Genomic DNA, 12,358 nt, shown 5'->3' with positions numbered 1-12,358 from the left:
GCCTGGCGGGGGCGGAAGTATATCCCTTTGGGGGGGCGGGGGGAGGAGGGGGGCAAGGTTTCCAGTCTTGGTGTGGATTTGGTAGGACTAAATCCGGATGCCACGGCCCGTGACTTCCGACATCAAATAGAAATGTTATGCTCCTTTTTGAGGAACGCAAGCGCGAGGTAAGGACCGCAGGCGCGTCAGGGAAGAACGTTAGCTGGTTCCGTGTTACACTTTCTCTTCGTAAACGTGGATTTAGGAAGCGCGTCGCGATGCCCGGCGTTGAGCGATCGTCACAGGACTCACGGTGGATCCTCTCACACGTCCAGGTGCACTGCCAAACGCCTCTGTGGTCAGGTTCCAGAATAGCCTATCGGAGTCACCATGGCGTCCCCAGCACCCAGCCTGGCATTGACAGTCACTCAGTGTTTATGACATCGATGAATGCGGGAGACTGGACGCAGTCAAAGGCAGAAAGCGTACGTGTGACCTCGTGACATCTTGCAGCGTTCAGAAGGTCCGACCCGCTTCCTCCCACAGGGTCCCAACAGTTCTCAGTTGCTTCAGCTTCTCTCGGGCTGGATTTGGGGGGCTCTGTCTGTTGGGAGGTTCATTCGTTTTCATATTGGTCACCGCACGCAGTTACAGAACTCTTCATTATGTACATCCGGGTGCACAGCACTGTCTTCGACATGTGGACACCCTGCAGTGAGCGCCCCCGATGGTGCTGGGCACCCCTGCCTCTTGCCCGTCCCCCGTCCCGGCCCCTCTGGTGACCACAATCTGCTCTCCGTGCCATTGTGTTCGTTTTTGTTTTGTTTGTTCACTTGTTTCTTTTCTGGGTTCCACATCTGAGTGAAATTACACGCTACTTGCCTCCCTCCTTTGACTCGTTTCACTCAGCTCTGAGCCCTGCAGGTCCATCCATGTGGCCACCAATGGCAGGACCTGAAACCGTAAAAGTCCTAGAAAACATCGCCGGTCACATCTTACTGGTGTTCCCGTGGCTCTGGCTTCAAAGGCAAGAGACACAAAAGCAAAAATAAACAAGTGGGACCTCATCGAACCGCACAGCTTCTGCGCATCAGAGGAGCCCTCGCCGGAACACAAAGGCAGCCTCCTGGGCGGGGAAGAGATTTCAAACCATACACCCAACAGAGGGTTAATGTCCCAAAAATAAACAGCTTCGACAACGCAGCCCCCAGAAAACCAGCAGCCCAGTTAAGACGTGGGCAGGAATCTGGATAGATCTCTCTCCGAAGGAGACACACAGATGGCCCCAGGCACCAGGGACGATAGAGGGGTACTGGTCTCTAGTTTTCCTGTGTCACATCCTCACCTGGCATTTGGCCTTGGTATCGGGGTGATGCTTTCTTCTTTTGGAAGTACCTCCTCCTCTCCGGTGTTTGGGAAGAGTTTGGGAAGGATCGGCATTCATTTTTCTTTAAATGTTTGGTAGATTTCACCGGTGACGCCATCCGACCCCAGGCCTTCGTGTTGGGAGGTTTCTCATGACAGAGCCGGTCTCCTTCCTGGTCGCTGGTTTGTGCAGAATGTGTGTTTCTTCCTGACTCAGTCTCAGGAGGGTGTGTGTTTCTAGGAACTGGTCCATTTTTATAGGTTATTCAACGTGTTGGCGTGTGATTATTCACAGGAGTCTCTGCGAATCCTATGGATTGCTGTCGTATCAGTTGTCACGTCTCTTCTTTCATTTCTGATTTAATATGTTTGAGTCTTTTAAATTTTTTTCCCTCAAATATATTTTTATTAATTTCAGAGAGGAAGGGAGAAGGAGAGAGAGAGATAGAAACACCAGTGATGAGAGAGAACCATTGATCGGCTGCCTCCTGCACGCCCCCCACTGGGGATCGAGCCTGCAACCAGGGCATGTGCCCTTGACCGGAATCAAACCCAGGACCCTGAGTCCGCAGGCCGATGCTCTATCCACTGAGCCAAACCAGCCACGGCTAATTTTTTTTTTAGTGTAACTAAAAGTTTGTCGATTTTTATTACCTTTTCAAAAACCAGATCCTGGTTTTGCTGACCTTCGCTGTTGTTCCTCTGGCCTTTAGTTCATTGATTTCCCCTCTAACTTTTCTTATCCCCTCCCTGCTGTTAGCTTTGGGCTTAGTTTGTCCCCCCCCCCCCCATTTCCTTAAGGTGTAGAGTTAGGTTGTTTATTTGAGGTCTTTCTATTTTGCTAATGTAAACGTCCCTCTTAGAACTGCTACCTCTTGAATAGACACAACTTCCGGGCAGGGACAGTGAGAGGTTCCCACACACCCACTCAGATTCGTGAATTAAATCACAGTCACGCTGGTTAGGGGCTGCCTGAGTGGGCGCCGACAGCCCCAAACCTCACGCAATGGGCACATTTCTGCATCCTTGCAAGGTGCTCGCAGGAACATCCTTTCAAAATGTTCCGATTGCATCTTTTGATCTCCTCGGGTTTTGTTTTTCTGTCCCAGCCTGTGTTTTTGTTGTTCTGGAGCTTTGGGTATCATAAAAAGCAGGGTCAGAAGTAAACAACTTTTATAGGCACACACGGAACTGTGTTGCTTTTTTGGATATTGCTCTTCTACATGAAAGAGACTCAGACTTGTGTAAGTTTTCCGTCGCTGTTTACAGAAATCCCTTGAAGATTTTTATCAAAAATAACAATATCGGTGTCCTCCAGCGAGGACTTGGATAAGGCAAAGACAAATACAGAGAGCGTTGCTCTAGTTCTAGCACGATGGACTGATTTGAATTTAATGTATAAAACTCCCTCAATTCCATGGGAACATGAACGGCTACCAGTACCGTGCGACCGTCAGCCGCCTCCTCTGACGCGGGGCCTCTGTGTTCTGTCTTCATTCTCACTGTTTGAGGTTACGGTTATCCTCTGCCCTGGAGACGAGATGCCGGTGACACAGGAAAGCTCTCCGAAGCGGCCGTGCTGTTGGGCTTCGTCTAAGGTGGGTGCTGCGATACTGACACGGCGGTTTTTTCATGTCAGTGATTGCCATAAACAAGGCACAGACACTGACTCAGTCATTGTTAGCAAAAAGAACTTCCGAAATTAAATTAGAGGCTAAACTTCTATTAACGTGAAGGGACACCTAGAGAGTCTGTGTAATAAAGCTGAATGAAGAGGCCAGAGATCTGAGTGGTGCGTTGCTTGTGTCCAAGTCCCTCCAGCCAAGTGCAAACACTTCCGCCCTCATTGGCCAAAGGCCGGGTGAGGAAAGGGGCGCTGGCAGCAGCAGAATGCCCACCCTCGGTGCGGACAGCCAGGCCGGGCGCTCGCGATCTTGTTAATTTATTCTCTTCATTCATTTCATTGTGTTTATTTATTTATTTTTGTTTATTTGCAGATTGGTATCTAACTTCTCCCCAGCTTCCTTCCCACATTCTTAAACCAAAGTGCTATTTACTTTTGTCTTTTAAATCGGGGGGGGGGGTGTTGTTGGGGGGGCGGGAGACTATTCCTATCGGAGTCTCCAATCTTCAGCAGAACACCTTGAACCAGGGTCTGGAGTCAGACTAATGTAGGCCGCAGTCCTGCATCTGCCAGTCTCTAGCTGTGTGGCCTTAGTTGTCTCTTCTGTAAAATGGGCAGAGTCATGGGACCTTGTGAGTCTTTTGAAGTATCGAGTGGAAGTGTGCTTCGCACTCTCCAGGATACACAGCAGGCGCTCGATGGCGGTGGCCACTATCATCTATCTATCTATATAAAAGCCTAACATGCGAATTGTCCGGGAGACCGGGAGTTCGATTGGTTGCTATGATGAGTGCTGACCACCAGGGGGTGGTGCAGGATGAAGGAAGGCCCTGGCCAGCAGCTGGCAGCCAGGGAAGGGAGGCCCAAGCTGGCAGCCGGAAGGCGCTGATTATTAGCCCTGTTCGCCAGCCAGGCCTAGGGACCCTACCTGTGCACGAATTTCATGCACCGGGCCTCTAGTTCTGTAATAATAGTCATCAGTTCCCCATCTCGCTGGCGCCTAATCTCCTACCTACTGACCCTTTACTTCTCTTGCATTGACAACCCTGTGCCGTCCTCTGCTTTCCTCCTCGGTAAAGTAATTCTGCATTTCTGCAAATATTTCTTGACGACCCAGACTCTCCTTTCATAAAGGCCCTCATAAGCCTTTCCCACAATGCAGCTGGGGCGAAGGGAGCCATAAATGAAGAGCAGGCTACCCACCCCCTCCTATCTCCCTCTGCGATGGCTCACTCCTCCTTAAAAACGTGATACGACGACAGCTTCATACAGCCCCGCACCGAAGGGACATCGCTTCCTGAAGTGACGGGGGCCCTTTTCTGAAAGACGAGGAGCCAGGACGCCAGGTGTCCGCTGTGCTTCCCTCTGGGGCTCGGGGTCCTCGGCCCATTGACTGCGCCCTGAGGCATCGCCTTCTGTTAACGCACGTTCATCTCGGGACTTCAGGAGGCAGCGCTGTTCTTAGGAGCCCTTCTGAATTAAGTTTTTATGCCAGTTCATTCCTGTAAGGTCATTCCTTTTCGGCTAAAAGGAGATGATCATAGTTTAGTTACAGTCCTGCTTTTAGACAGTTGGAACAATAGAATTGTTTCACTCTGACACACAAATAGTCCGGGATGTACTGAATGCAGCGATTGACTCGATCTGGACACAAGCTAAATGGGGCCTAGACCCGCGGTTCCGATTCTCAAAACAGCATCGCCTGCCATTCTGGCTTAGGGTGCTCCCTCTCCCCTCTGTGCCTCTCACACTTCCTCTGGGGTCTGCATTTAAAGTGACGTTCACGCCACATCCTATCAGATGTGAACGAGCCCCCTGAGCGCCGTGTGTATCAGCTCCACGCGAGGGAGGACACAGCCAGGGCCCTGGATCGCGCTGTGGGCACAGCGCCCTTTGCCCTTCTCTCTGGAGTGGCGAACCTTTGCCTCGGGGCGGGAGGGGCCTGCGCAGGCCTTGGATGCATATTAATTCACGCGGCTCTTGCAGCCGGAGTCCCGGGAATATTCTTGGCTTTGCTCGGGCCGGCTCTGCAGTTGTTCTGTGCGCCGATGACCTCACTGAGCTATCGCAGCCCGGGGTCTGTTTTATTTCATGAGCCGCCCGGTCCCCTGACCCTGGGCCCGAGGCCCCGGGCGAGCGGACTCCCCGGGAGAAGCGCTCCGTGGTGCCGGGGTGAGGGCGAGGACAGGCATGTCTTTATGCTGAGCTCACACCCGGGCGTGCGGCTCCCCACCATCCTGCTCCGGGGAGAGCTTCCAGCTCCCGTTTGCCAAAGGAAGGCACCAGAACAACCCACCCACCTTGGAGCAGAAGCAACCGGGGCTCCCTCGCGGGGCGCCGTGGCCCCATAAACGCAGAACGGGATGGGGGGCCTTCCCTCTCCCAGTGCCCCCACCTGCAGGGCGGCCAGAAGCCCGGCTGATTTTCCAAATTCTGCGCCATTCTCCTCCTCACAACCCAACGGGCAGGTGTGACCCCCGCCCGACACCCCAAGTCCAAGGTCACGGTGTCAGCGTCACACTCCGAGCGGGGAAATAGCTGGTTATGCCTCGTAACTCCTTGTGCTGTTCCTCAGTAGTTGTTGTTTTTGTTTGTTTTTTAATGTGTTTTTATTGATTTCAGAGAGGAAGGGAGGGAGAGAGAGAGAAACATCAAATGATGAGAGAGAATCATTGATGTGCTGCTTCCTGCACGCCCCCCACTGGGGATGGAGCCCACAACCCGGGCCTGTGCCCTGACCGGGAATCGAACCCTGACCTCCTGGTTCATAGGTCGAGGCTCAACCACTGGGCCCGCAGTCGTTTCTGATGAGAAAGCAGGAACCCGGGGCACTCACAGGCGTCTCCCAGGCAAAGCGCGGACACAGCCAGAGGCACGCAGACCCGACGCTGAGCTCCTGGCACCGCTCGCGGCCTCTTTAGAAACATGTGTTTAAAATAAAAACCCGGAGGAATCTCCTCTCGGTGTTCCAGTGGGTTGCTTGTTTTGGTTTTTATTTTTCTGAGTAATTGTTATTGTTACGATGAAATAAGAAGAAGAATTTGTAGCGTTGCCCCACGCGCAGGCGGGCCGGGCCAGGGCGAGCTGCGGTGGCCTCCATGCCCGGAGCGGGGTTCGGGGTCAGTGATGTCCTCTCTGTGTGTGCAGACGCCACCTCCCCTGTACGCCGCCCCATTCGCTTTGGCTGTGGGTCCCTGGGAAGCGATGTGCTGGTCTGTGTGGCTGTTTCTTTTTTCTTTTTAATATATTTTTATTGATGCGGCCCCCTCAGAGTCATTCATCATGTCACCGCCCCCCCCCCACACACACACACATGAGCATGCATTTCTAAAATATGAACATTGTCTTATGAGACTGCAGGGCCATCGTCACCCCCAGTCAGACGAATGGTAATTCCCCGGGACTGGCCCATCGTCACGAGTCCCGGACCAAGCAGGGCTGTGACCCCCGGGGAGGTAAAATGTGGTTGTTTCATTTGGGCCGTGTCCAGCCTCCAGGAGCAGAAAAGAGCGTGAACTTGACATTGTCTCCATCTTCCCGTCTCATCCCCGTCCCGGTCTCCTAAGGGGCAGGACACGTCATTGCTTCCCGACCTCCCGAGAAGTGCTGACTAATCCAATAAGCATGCAGGCGAGGAGAGTGCTTTTCCCTGGAGCTATTAGGAGAGATCGCTGAGGCGGAGCCGGTAAATTGCATTTTAAATCATTACGTTGTACCTTCCTCCTCCCCAACACAGTTTGCCCTTTTCCCCCGCAGACACAGGGAGGGTTTCAGCTCCTAATGAAGAACTCCTTTCTGGAGCCCGAGGCTGGTGGGCCCATGACGTCACCCCGGTTCCCAGGCTCGCGTGCGGGATTGCCGTGTGGACATGAAACCGTAGGTCCCATCTGAGTCCCGGTCCCGGTTCTCTCTAGGAAGTATTCTCTTTAAGAAAAAGAAAGAAAAAGAAAGAAACCACAGTGCTGTCAGCTGAGAAACAGATCCGAGGCTGGAAGCCAGAAAGATTGGATAATGTTTGCCTTTTTCTGGCCACAGCTTGTCCCGAGAAGGGAAGGGACGTTCTGGGCCGGGTGTGTGGAGCGGGCACCGTCTCTCCCGGGCGCCCGGGCGGCCTGAGCACTTAGCAGCGAAGCCACGTGGAGGAGGAAGCGCTAACCCTTCGCCTGGGGCTGTGAGCTTGTCCTTGTCCGAGGCCGGCAGCTTTGCTAGAATGCACTCCCGTGAGGGGGACAGCAGATGAGTCGGAAGACTTCCCGAGGGGAACGGATTAGAGCTTCAGTCATACAAACCAATCCCCCCCCCCCCCCCGCGTGGTTTTAACCAGTTTTACAATGTTGAGGGTGTGATGCTTATAGAGATGTTCCCATGGCCCAGAGGCCTGTTTTGCCATGTGTGACATCAGTCACCCTGTATGGCCTGTATCTTTCCATTCCTGATCGCTTCACTCCTTCAAAAACTGTCCGGTGAGCACCTGCTGGGTTCCAGGCCCTCACCTCAGGGCTGAGGAGACAGAAGATCATTAAAAAAGGGAGAAAGTAGCCCAAAGCATCAGGCCTGCGTAGAGCCCCTCACTTTCCACCTGTTTCTATGTTTCGGTTGGAAAACGCAATGGACCAGTCAGCCCTCCAGCAGCTGCGGCGGCGTCGGCGGCTGTCATCTGTGCGCTTCCTGAACGGGCGGGGTCATCGGCGAGAGGAACAAGCTCCCGTGTAAGTGCCACGCGATTCGAGCCAAAACTCTGTCTTCGTGACTTAAAATGGAAGCAGTATATTACGAAATTATTGTGCAGGGAACACAATTGTCCCCTACAGTCTCCAAAATGCTGTATCCACAGTTTTATTTATTATAGTTTGTGAAACTAAATGAGAAAGAGCTGGGGAAAGGGAACATGTTGTTGTTGTTGTTGTTTTAATTCCAGGGGGAAATCGTTGTTTTGATCATTTCGAGAATGTTAGAAAACGGAGAATAACAAGAGACAACGAGGGGAACTGTTCCGCTGCGCTCGCAGATGTACAGGTCTGCACAGTTCGGGTCCCAACACGCGGACGTTATCATCAGAGACAGTTTGAATTTGGCAGCGAAATCGAATCGAGTGCGCAGAGGAGCAGCGTACGCCCCGTTTTGCACTGAGAAGAAGTAATTCCAGGAGAAGGGGCAGAGGCCTGGCTGCTGCCTGTCTCCGGACGCTCCAGACCCTGCGCTCACATGTCCTCCCGGCAGGCTGTGCTGACAGCGGCCAGGGTGTGGCCGACTTTGGAGCCAAATGGAGCCACGTTCAGTCTCCACCGGCTCGGCTGTGTGGCTTTGGACAAGTCACTCAACCTCTTTGAGTAGCTCCCTCTCCCTTGTCACACAGGTGACAACCACAGGGTCTGTGCCAAGTAAATTAAGAAAATGTACCTGATGCCCTGGGCGGTGTGCTCAGTGGATAGAGCATTGACCCCCTGTCTGAAGGGTCTCGGGTTCGATTCCGGTCAAGGGCACGTACCTGGGTTGCAGACTCGATCTCCAACCCTGGTCAGGGCTCCTGTGGGAGGCAACCAATCGATGTGTCTCACATCGAGGCTTCTCTCTCCCCTTCCACTCTCTCTAAAAAAAATCAATGGAGAAATATCCTCAGGTGAGGACTTAAGAAGAAGAAAATGCACTTTCAAAGCAGATGTCCCGGGGCCTGACACCCTGAGCCAGCAGCCGCGGGAGTTGGAGGCAGGGGCAAGGCTGGGGAAGGGACACGACAGGAACGGTGGCCGTGCCGGTGCCTGGCTCCCACTCCCCAGATCAAGAGCCTGGAGCGTGAGTTCGTTACCAGCATGACTTTCCCAGGAGGAGAACAAACAGCATGAATACGTGCAAAGATCGAGCGATGACAGGGGGTCTGCAGGCTGAGGTGGAGACAATCCCAGGTCTCCGTTCTCTCCCTGGTTGTTCGTTTCCTCCTCTTGCCTCAGACCTCAACGTGCTGTCTCTACAGAGTCGTCCCCGTCCGATCTCTCCGTAAACAGTGCGAGAGCCCGTGGTGTCGGCGTGCGGAGCCGTGGGTCAGGGTCTGGCGCCCTCACGGGAAGCCAGGGTGAGGTCGCTCGGGTGGGACGCATCGGCCTGGGGCCGGCCCGAGTTGCCTTTCGTCTTGTCCGCATCTGTTTGGCTCTGGTGGGGGAATGGAGCGTGTTAATAGAGAGCATTTACCTCAGGGACTCGGCGTAGTGCCTCGTGCGTTTTAATTACGGCTCTGCATTGCGTGCTGTGTCTGTGGCTGCTCCAGGCAACGTATTCCTCATACGAACATATCGCAGCTGAATTTCCAAGTTCCCGCAGGAGAAAACCGCTGCCCGCATCTGTATAGGGTGACGTGGGCATTTGTGGGATAATGGCTGGTGGGGGAGCAATCTTCAGCAGTACACGGGCTTGTGTCCTGTGAATACCAAACGGTTTTGCTGGCGTTAGGGTGCGGGGGTGGCCGGGGGGGGGGCCCTGGAGCGTGACTTCATCGCCAAGGGTGCCTGCTGGTGTAATTGACAAACTCGGGCGGTCTCCCGGGCCTTTGCGTGAATAAGCCGCACAGAGTAACCCGGCCCTCAGACCGTACGCATGGTCTTCAAGGAAATGACAGGGAAAAGTTGACGCCTGACGAGTGAGCTTTCCATATTGTAAGTAATCGGCGCCGACCTCGGGCTTCCCCGCCCGTTGCCCTCAGTTAAGTGGCTCTGAGATGGAGGCCTCACCGTCGGGCTTGGTCTCGAGGCACCAACAGCATCAGAAAGTCCTGGAGTAAGGACGCGGGAGCATGACTGTGCCCCATCCCCTCCGCCACCGGGGACAGCAGCTTTGCAGCGAGTTTCTCGAGTTTCTCTCTTTTTAATGGATCCGGTTAGTCTGAGCGCCTGCTGTCCGGGTCGGGCTGCTTTTCTGTGATGCTGGTCCGGGGTTTGTCACCCCCATTCACTAAGCAGTTGCAGTACGTTGGCCTGGGTGCTGGGCTTCGGGGTTCAGCGTCTGCCCTTTGCTCAACCTGAGGTGGGAGCAGGCAGCTCAGCAGGAACTAAGGTGGAGGGGGGAGGCTTGCAACGGTCCTGGGAGAAACGGAGAGATGTTAACTGGGTCCATGACCGGGGTGAGGGGAGAAAGTGCCCCCAGAGGGGAGATGAGCGGGTGTTCCTCCCGTCTCCTGCGCTTGGGGAATAGTGTCCTATGGATGAGATCCATCTCCTCCAAGCTGTGGAACTAAATACACCGGAGAACGTAGAGCAGAAGCATGGCAAGATTGGTCTAAGAGAGCAATCTGGGGGTAACTTTTTGACAGTCTGCCTCTCCTGCCTGCGTCTCCCCGGACAGCCACACATGGGGAGGTCCTTTGGGGGCCTCAGGAAGACGGGGCCCCCTGGGAGACAAGGCGGGTGGGGGCCAGACCCTGGCTGTCTGCGGCCTAGACATGCACAGGCACCTTCAGCAGACTCTGCACTCAGCGTGTCCTGTCTCCCCGCAGAGGCCTCATTGCCAGCGGTTTCACGGAAACGCATTACCTGCAGGACGGCACGGAGGTGTCCCTCGCTCGGAACCACACGGTAAGTCCGGCCTGTGCGGCCCCCGAGATGCTGCGCTCTCGAGTCTGTGCTTAAACGCGGCAGCTGTTACCTGAGAAGCTCACAGCCCAGCGCCTTCCTGAGGCCCGAGAGGAGCTGGATGTCACCCATGGAAGCACCCTCCTGCCTCCAGCAAAACCTGGCCTTGGCCCGATGAGCCGGGACAGGCCTGGGAGATGTGGCTTCATTGTAGCCCGACCTCAACACCACCTTCCAGGCACTGTGGGTGCTCATTGGGGCGAATCCCTTCTAGCCCAGGCAAGAGGGCATGGCCCTAGCCCAGGTGAGAGGGTAGTCCTAGCCCAGGTGAGAGGGCGTGGCCCTAGCCCAGGTGAGAGGGTGTGGCCCTAGCCCAGGTGAGAGGGTAGCCCTAGCCCAGGTGAGAGGGCGTGCCCCTAGCCCAGGTGAGAGGGTGTGGCCCTAGCCCAGGTGAGAGGGTGTGGCCCTAGCCCAGGTGAGAGGGCGTGCCCCTAGCCCAGGTGAGAGGGTGTGGCCCTAGCCCAGGTGAGAGGGTAGCCCTAGCCCAGGTGAGAGGGCGTGCCCCTAGCCCAGGTGAGAGGGTGTGGCCCTAGCCCAGGTGAGAGGGCGTGCCCCTAGCCCAGGTGAGAGGGTGTGGCCCTAGCCCAGGTGAGAGGGCGTGGCCCTAGCCCAGGTGAGAGGGTAGCCCTAGCCCAGGTGAGAGGGCGTGGCCCTAGCCCAGGTGAGAGGGTAGCCCTAGCCCAGGTGAGAGGGCGTGGCCCTAGCCCAGGTGAGAGGGTAGTCCTAGCCCAGGTGAGAGGGCGTGGCCCTAGCCCAGGTGAGCAAGTCCCTGAACTGAAGAAAGACAAGAATCCCAAGAGTGAAGACTAAAGACCAGCCCACTCCAGCCCGGCCCGCGTGGCTCGGGGGTTGAGCACTGACTTTTGACCCAGGAGGTCACGGTTTGAAGTCACACGCCCAGGTTTCGGGCTCGATCCCCGATAGGAGGAGAGGGAGGAGGCAGCCAAGCAAAGATTCTCTCATCATGGATATTTCTCTGTCTCTCTCCCTCTCCCTTCCTCTCTGAAACCAATAAGAATACATTTTTAAAAATTGTTTTCAAGCATGGAAGGAAGATTGGCGGGCTCCTGGCCGACAGAGGCAGGAACATTCGTGTGGGGCCTCCTGCAGGGGGTGAGGCTGGAGTCCTCCAGTGGGCACGGCGGGGCGGCCGGTCTCACAGGGACACGGGAACATGAGATCCGCTTCCAGGGCGAATTCAGTTTTGTGTCTGCCACCTCCCTGGCACACCGCCCTTCCTGGGGCATTGCTGTCCTTTTCTCCTGGGGGACTAAGGGACCAGATGGATGGTGCCCGCCGCCGCCAGGTCTCGTGGGAGGGCCGAGGGCCACGCACGCACGCAGCATCTCGGAGGCCGGCCTGGACGCAGGGCCCGGACGCCACGCCTTGTCTCCTTTTTCCACGAGGTGACCGTATGGCAACGGCCTCGCCTTCCCTCTGCTCACTCCCTCGGTCCCCGGGCAGGGGCTTTGCAGGGAGGGGCTGGAGGGGCAGCTGGACCGCCCTGTGCTTCCTGCTGACGGGGGAGACCTGCCTTGGCCAGGCCCCGAGGCTGCCCTCCCGACTCCCTTGGTGACTGAGACTCCCGACGACCTGCAGCCGCCTGCCCGGGTGGGTCCGAGGCAGGGCAGGCAATTGGGGAGGCGGGACTTGGGGTTTTCCGGAGCCTCGCTTCGCCCAGGTCTGCGTTGGCCCAATGTCAGAATATCCCAGGCGCCCCCCTTTGGAGGTCATGAAGCCTCCCCCGGCCTGGACTCTGGCTTCAGTGGGG

General features: G+C 55.7%; 1 protein-coding gene across 1 annotated transcript in view; it reads left to right on the top strand.

Annotated features, from left to right (window-relative positions):
- LOC102419175 (disintegrin and metalloproteinase domain-containing protein 12-like) overlaps positions 1-12,358 on the top strand; it is a 92,979-nt gene that overhangs the window by 52,329 nt on the left and 28,292 nt on the right. Inside the window, exons 3-4 of the mRNA XM_023747467.1 lie at positions 10,452-10,530; positions 10,594-10,715. Coding sequence (XP_023603235.1) covers positions 10,452-10,530; positions 10,594-10,715 — 201 coding nt within the window. The remainder of the gene's footprint in view (positions 1-10,451; positions 10,531-10,593; positions 10,716-12,358) is intronic.

Source organism: Myotis lucifugus, unplaced genomic scaffold (assembly GCF_000147115.1).
Source record: "Myotis lucifugus unplaced genomic scaffold, Myoluc2.0 scaffold_884, whole genome shotgun sequence".
Lineage (NCBI taxonomy): Eukaryota > Metazoa > Chordata > Mammalia > Chiroptera > Vespertilionidae > Myotis > Myotis lucifugus.
The sequence above is the reverse complement of the archived record's forward strand: the minus strand, read 5'-3'. Positions and strand labels throughout refer to the sequence as shown.